The following is a 6049-nucleotide window of genomic DNA, read 5'->3' on the forward strand; positions in this document are numbered from 1 at the left end:
CGAGGACTTAGTTCATATATACCCGGGCCGTCTCCGTTCCGATTTTAATTTTAGTTGCTGTTTGTTTTACTTCATTTTACACAGTACACATCTCGCAGTAGTATAGAACAGTTTTCATCAAGAGTTCCTATTCATCATGGTTGAATTTAGCTAAGAAGAGTTAATTATTATAGCACTATTACTTGACGAAGAAGAAGAAGAAAATAAATCTAAAATAAGTATTACAAATAAGCGGAAAAGAACTGTGTGGGTTCATGATCTGTGGAAAAAAAGGAAAACCGAAGGCGAATTTACTTTGTATAACGGTCTAATTCAGCGGTTCCCAACCTTGGGTCACGACCCAAATTAGGGTCGCAGAGGTTTTCATGGTGGGTCGCGAAAGCTTTTCTTACATTTACATATTATATTTTATTATATTATAATTTCAATTTCGGAAAAAAAATTCCTGAAATATTCTGATGGTAAAATTATTGAAGAAAATAATTTTAAATACCTATGTAAATGGATTGGAGCGGGCTGTACGCGGTCGTATCCTCATAGCGTGTAGGTAGGTACTATACTACTATAGTAGTATAATATGTAATAGACATATAATTTCTATTTTTGTTTATAATATATTTCCCGGAACGTCACGGCGCGGTTTGGTGCGTCCTTATCGTAGTTTTGTATAAATATAATATGTACGACGTACTTACGTATGTTAGTATTGATAGTTTAATGATATTAATTTCTATCAGTCTTTCCACTTTCGTCATCCGTACTTGTTGTTCTTCACGTTTTACTATTTACGTATAGTGCGTGTTTTTTCTATTTAATTTAACATTCAAGTGATTTAACTTTTTGGAATGGCTAAGCGCGCGTTACCATATAAAGATGATTTTTTGAAGTTTGGTTTTACAGAAATAAAAGATCGATCGGGATTAGTGCGTCCTCAATGTGTGTTCTGCCTGCAAGTTTTGTTAAATGAATCAATGAAAGAAAATAAACTCAAGCGGCATCTCAACACTGTTCATCCTACATTGATAAATAAACCATTACAATTTTGGAAGGAACATAAAAATAAAATAAAACGTATGCGTCTTGATTGTCCATCCAATACACTTACAGTTTCATTACAGAAAACAACAAAAGCATCTTTTGACGTTGCTTGGAAAATCGAACGCTCTAAAAAGGCACATAACATTGGAGAGGAACTTATCAAACCAGCAGCTACTTCTATTGTTAGAACGGTCTGCGGAGATGACATTGCTAACAAATTGGAATTAATCCCACTTTCGGATAACACAGTTAAACGAAGAATAGACCTTATGTCTGAAAATATTTTAAAATAGCTAGTACATCAAGTGTTTGCAGCTAATACATTTTCAATACAAATTGATGAATCTGTTGATATTCAAAATAACGCACAATTGATGGTATACATACGTTATCGAAGTACTGACGATTATCGTGAAGAATTTTTATTTTGTGAGCCTCTTCTTACAACGGCAACAGGCTTAGATATTTTTAATAAAGTCGATGGATTTTTTCGGAAAAATAATATAGCTTGGCGTAATTGCGTTGGAATCTGTTCGGATGGTGCACCGGCAATGCTTGGGAATCGAATAGGATTTTGTAAACGAGTTCAGGGGGCCTATTCTCAAATCAATCGAAAACGATTCTCGAAAAAGTTTATTCGATTGTCAATTTTCGATCGAAATAATTGTTTCGATCGTTTTTTTTCGATCGAGTTTTCGACTATCGAATTGTAATCATTTAATAGCCTATTTTTCCATGAGATAACTCTGTATTTGGCTGATAACGATAAATTATCTATCAATTACGGCCAACTGGATGAATAATAAAATAAACTTTTTTGTCATTGTCTTAAGTCTTTTGGTTCTACATTTTTAAAACAGTGAAATTTTAAAAATGTCACAAAAAATGTAAAGGGAAGTCTGTTTCATTTGCTCAAAAGGAAGCATTAATTTCGTTTATGCAGTCCCATCCGGAACTCCATAAAGGAAAATTTAGTTCTACGTTCACTAGCAAAAAATCTAAATTACTTTGGCAGCAAATAACTAATGAACTTAATTCTATTGTTGGAGCTACTAAAGAACCATTAAAATGGAAAAAAGTAAATAATCCTTCTTCTTGTTAAACCAATATTGTTGTATGTGCATTGTGCACTATAGTGTAAAAATTTGAATCTAACATTCATTTACAAATATAAAATAACTATACCTATTAATTAACATAACTCTTCTTAAATCTAAATGTTAATAAAATCCAAGATGATTATATAGATGACCAACATCAATACATCATTATCATAAGTCTATAAAATACAATAATTTTGTTTCATTAATTAATTTAAATATCATCTTATAAGTCAGATTAAAATAAAACATTAATAGAAATATACTAGCGCCTTGGGTAGCAATATATTATCAAATAATTTAATATGCATTACTCCAGTATTTTTTTCAAAAAAAAATTACATATTATGTATGTAATCTGAATTATGTGAATAAACTATTGTTATTATTAAAATTATCATAGGTAGGAACAATTTATATTCATATTAAGATATTCTTGAACTCTACCTACAGCATATTTTCCCATATCTCCTTCTACAGATCCATAAACTAATCAATAGCAAGGTTATTTTATGATTATTGAATGTTAAATTAAAAATAAATTCTTTAAAAAAGTCTAAATATTTCATTTTATTGTTGATGTGATATTTATTATTATTCACAAAGATCCAATCTTATAACTGATTTTCTACAGATAACATTTAAAATAAGTCTTTTATATAATATTTGCTTACTATACAATTTTAGTGTTGGATAGACTTAAAGAGTAATGTAAAGACAAAAAGTGTCGAGTACAAAAAAAGTTGTAGAAAGACTGGTGGAGGGGATAATGAAAATGAAAAGACTGATGAATGGGAAGATAAAATTTTAAATCTTATTGGAGAGGTGCCTGTTAATGGACATCCAAACACTGCTGAACCGGTTGTGAACTTTGAAGGTTTCGAAATGGTTGTAGACACTGAAAGACTTGATGAGTCTAATGCTGTTTTGTTGTAAGTAACAGATATTAAAACAGTGTTAGATAACAATATATTAGATTATTATTGTTATTAATTTATTACAATACAAAATTAAAAACTGTTATACCTAATGTAATTCTAGACCAGCGGCTAGTTATAGTTTAACTGAATTTAAAGAATTAGATGAACATATAAACAGGTATAACAATGTTATTAAAATATAATTTGTATAATATGTCAATAATTTTATTATTTTAAAAATTCAATAGGGAAGATATTAGTGATATTAACTTACCTGATCAAGAAAATAGAAGCCACTTTAACGCTATTTCCTAGCTGGTGCGTGCACGCAATGCGAGTAGACGGTGCGATATTTGACTTCACCGCACCTGATTCTAGTTCCCGCAAGCATGGCAAAATTGACGCATTCAAATACGCGAGAAAACGCTTACGATTTATACTTAGTTACAACTGAAATATCGTGCTGAGAAGACGTATAGTGTTATCAACGGGTCAAGTTAATTAATACTCAGATTTCTGTTTGTGAATATAACTGTAATTTACTATTATGTCGTTAATTCAAGATCAACGAAGCTTACTCTTAATAGAAAATATTTATCTGAAGTATAAATTACTTAAAATGAGGAAAAAGTCCAAGAGATCTTCTCCAAATGTGATTTATAAAGATCGATTTATATTTGGAGAATTCCATCAACTGTATCCACAATTACAAAGAGATAAAATAATGTTTCGTGCATACACTAGAATGACTACAGACACATTTGACTACATTGCTCAACATATAACACCACTTTGTCAAAGAGAATACACAAATTTTCAAGATCCAATCTCTGTTGAAGAACGACTGTTGATTACTATTAGGTAAATATTACATAGGCAACAGATGTCAAATTATTGACATTCTCATGATTATGGTAATCAAATTAAGTACTTCTATAGAAGATTAATTTTAGTCGATTTTAGTTTTTGGTGTAACTCTAATAAAAAAAAAGATGGGCAAATGGTTGTCGCTCTGCTGTACAGTAGGTTACAAGTGGGTTACTGTAATGGATATTGTTAAATTTGAATTCAATGATAATTGTATTGTATAAGAAAAACGATTCTGAGCGAAGACGGTCAGTCAGTCTACCTATGATATTACAAAGTGTATTTGATGATATTATTGTGTATAAAGTAATTTATATATTATAACCTATTTACGTGGAACATTGTTTTAAATTTTAAATTTTTAGCTATAAAATTTGAACATTTTATAAATTTTTAACTACAAAATAATTCCGTGTTTCCTTAATTTTTCTTTTGTTTTTCACTGCGCTTTTGAAAACTACTGGGAAATGACCCTTTTGACTAGAGATGTAAGTGCTGTACATTTACCAAGTAAATTTTTACCGGTAAAAAAATTTACCGTAAATTTTACCAATTTTTTTTACCGGAAAATTATTTTTTACCAAAAAAAAATGTTGTGTGGCCCCTCTAATCAAATGAAATCAAAAACGCCTAGCCTGAATCGTAAAGAGATATCTTTTTTATCAACTGATACTGTGATATAATCATTTGTAATATTGATATACTTGTTATTGTTTATATAGTTTGTTATAGACTATAGTATCAATATTCTGTCACCCCTACTTTATACTAGAACATTAAATATCAGTAGGTAATTAGGAAACATTTTATATAGGCGGATCTCAGATACCAAGAAGGCAGATAATGTGATATTGATAATATACTATTATTAATACAAAAGTTAAGTTTAAATATAAATGTTTTGACTTAAAAAGAAATAAAGGTTATGTAAATTTTGATAGCTTAGTTTAATTTAAATTATTTATTAATTGTAATATGAATAATTAAGTATTCATATTTCATAAAATGTACTAATTACTAATGTCTAATACAGAACAATTTATTATATATAAATTATATATAATTTCAGATAAATTTTTTGTTAATTATTTTTATTATTAGAAAGAACTAGATTTAACAAGTAGGTATACAACATTAGTACCTAATACAAATCGTATTTACTAATGTCTAATAGTAAAAAATAACAATGGCTCTAAGATTTAGCTATTTTACCATTTTTACCACATTATTGGTAAATTTACCGATATTTTTTTTTACGTAAATTCTCCATCTCTACTTTTGACCCCTTAAGTACCAATTAAATTCAATTTCCTTCCAGAAAAGATACTGTTGCAGAAAATCTAATGATTTTTACTGTCCTAAAAGGTGATGACAGAAAAAAAAATTACCTTCATAAATATACACATATCATTGAATGGTATCTTAAAAATGGTTATTTTATTGAAAACATTAAAATCATATTAATAATCTGCTTTTATAAAAGTCAAAATAAAAAATCTACCTACCTGACACGGCTACGACGGTGGTGGCAGATGGTCCGCGGAGAGCCGGTCGTTGATGGGTAGGTCGGGTGACACAATCGAGAGGTAAATTAGCAAACGCAAATCTCGGTTGTGGTAGTAGATTGGGTTTATTTTACCCCGTACCGGGTACACGTATATATATCAATATATGTAACAAAAAAAAAATATCAAAAAAAAAAGAAACAACTGACGGTGGGCTATATTAAAATAGATATATATCTGGTTGCGGTCGTGGTGCGTGCTCACAACGTGCGTGTGGTTTTCAGAGACGAACGGGGGTTTTTCTCCAACTGACGAGTTTACGACGGCCGGTACTCGTTCTACGCGACTCGCCTTCCCGTCCCACCTTGTGCCTTTGTGGCGCGGTGAGGGAGTTGGCGTTGTCGCGCTGTAGCCCGTAGTGGCGGTTGACGAAAAGTGTAGACTGGTCGCTGCGGTACCTGTACTTTGTACTGGTGGCCGCTGCGTACCGCGTCATACTCCCCCGCCAAACCGTCACACGGGGTACACTTGTACCGGTGTCCGTGTGTCATTTCAGGACGGGGTGGCTTGTACTACCTCTGGCTTTCGCTTGAGGTAGACTTGCCCGCGCCCGTGAGTG

At 31.3% G+C, this 6049-nt stretch overlaps 2 protein-coding genes across 2 annotated transcripts; both read left to right on the plus strand.

Moving 5' to 3' along the window:
• Window positions 1–845: 845 nt before the first annotated feature.
• LOC132947014 (protein FAM200B-like) lies at window positions 846–1331 on the plus strand. Its single transcript, XM_061017193.1, has one exon. The coding sequence runs from the start codon at window positions 846–848 to the stop codon at window positions 1329–1331; it is 486 nt and encodes a 161-aa protein (XP_060873176.1).
• A 644-nt stretch (window positions 1332–1975) lies between these two features.
• LOC132947023 (uncharacterized) lies at window positions 1976–3373 on the plus strand. The gene is made up of 4 exons (XM_061017204.1): window positions 1976–2116; window positions 2826–3070; window positions 3180–3236; window positions 3307–3373. The coding sequence occupies exons 1-4, from the start codon at window positions 1976–1978 to the stop codon at window positions 3371–3373; spliced, it is 510 nt and encodes a 169-aa protein (XP_060873187.1).
• Window positions 3374–6049: the final 2676 nt, after the last annotated feature.

This window comes from Metopolophium dirhodum, chromosome 1, assembly GCF_019925205.1.
Source record: "Metopolophium dirhodum isolate CAU chromosome 1, ASM1992520v1, whole genome shotgun sequence".
Taxonomy (NCBI): domain Eukaryota; kingdom Metazoa; phylum Arthropoda; class Insecta; order Hemiptera; family Aphididae; genus Metopolophium; species Metopolophium dirhodum.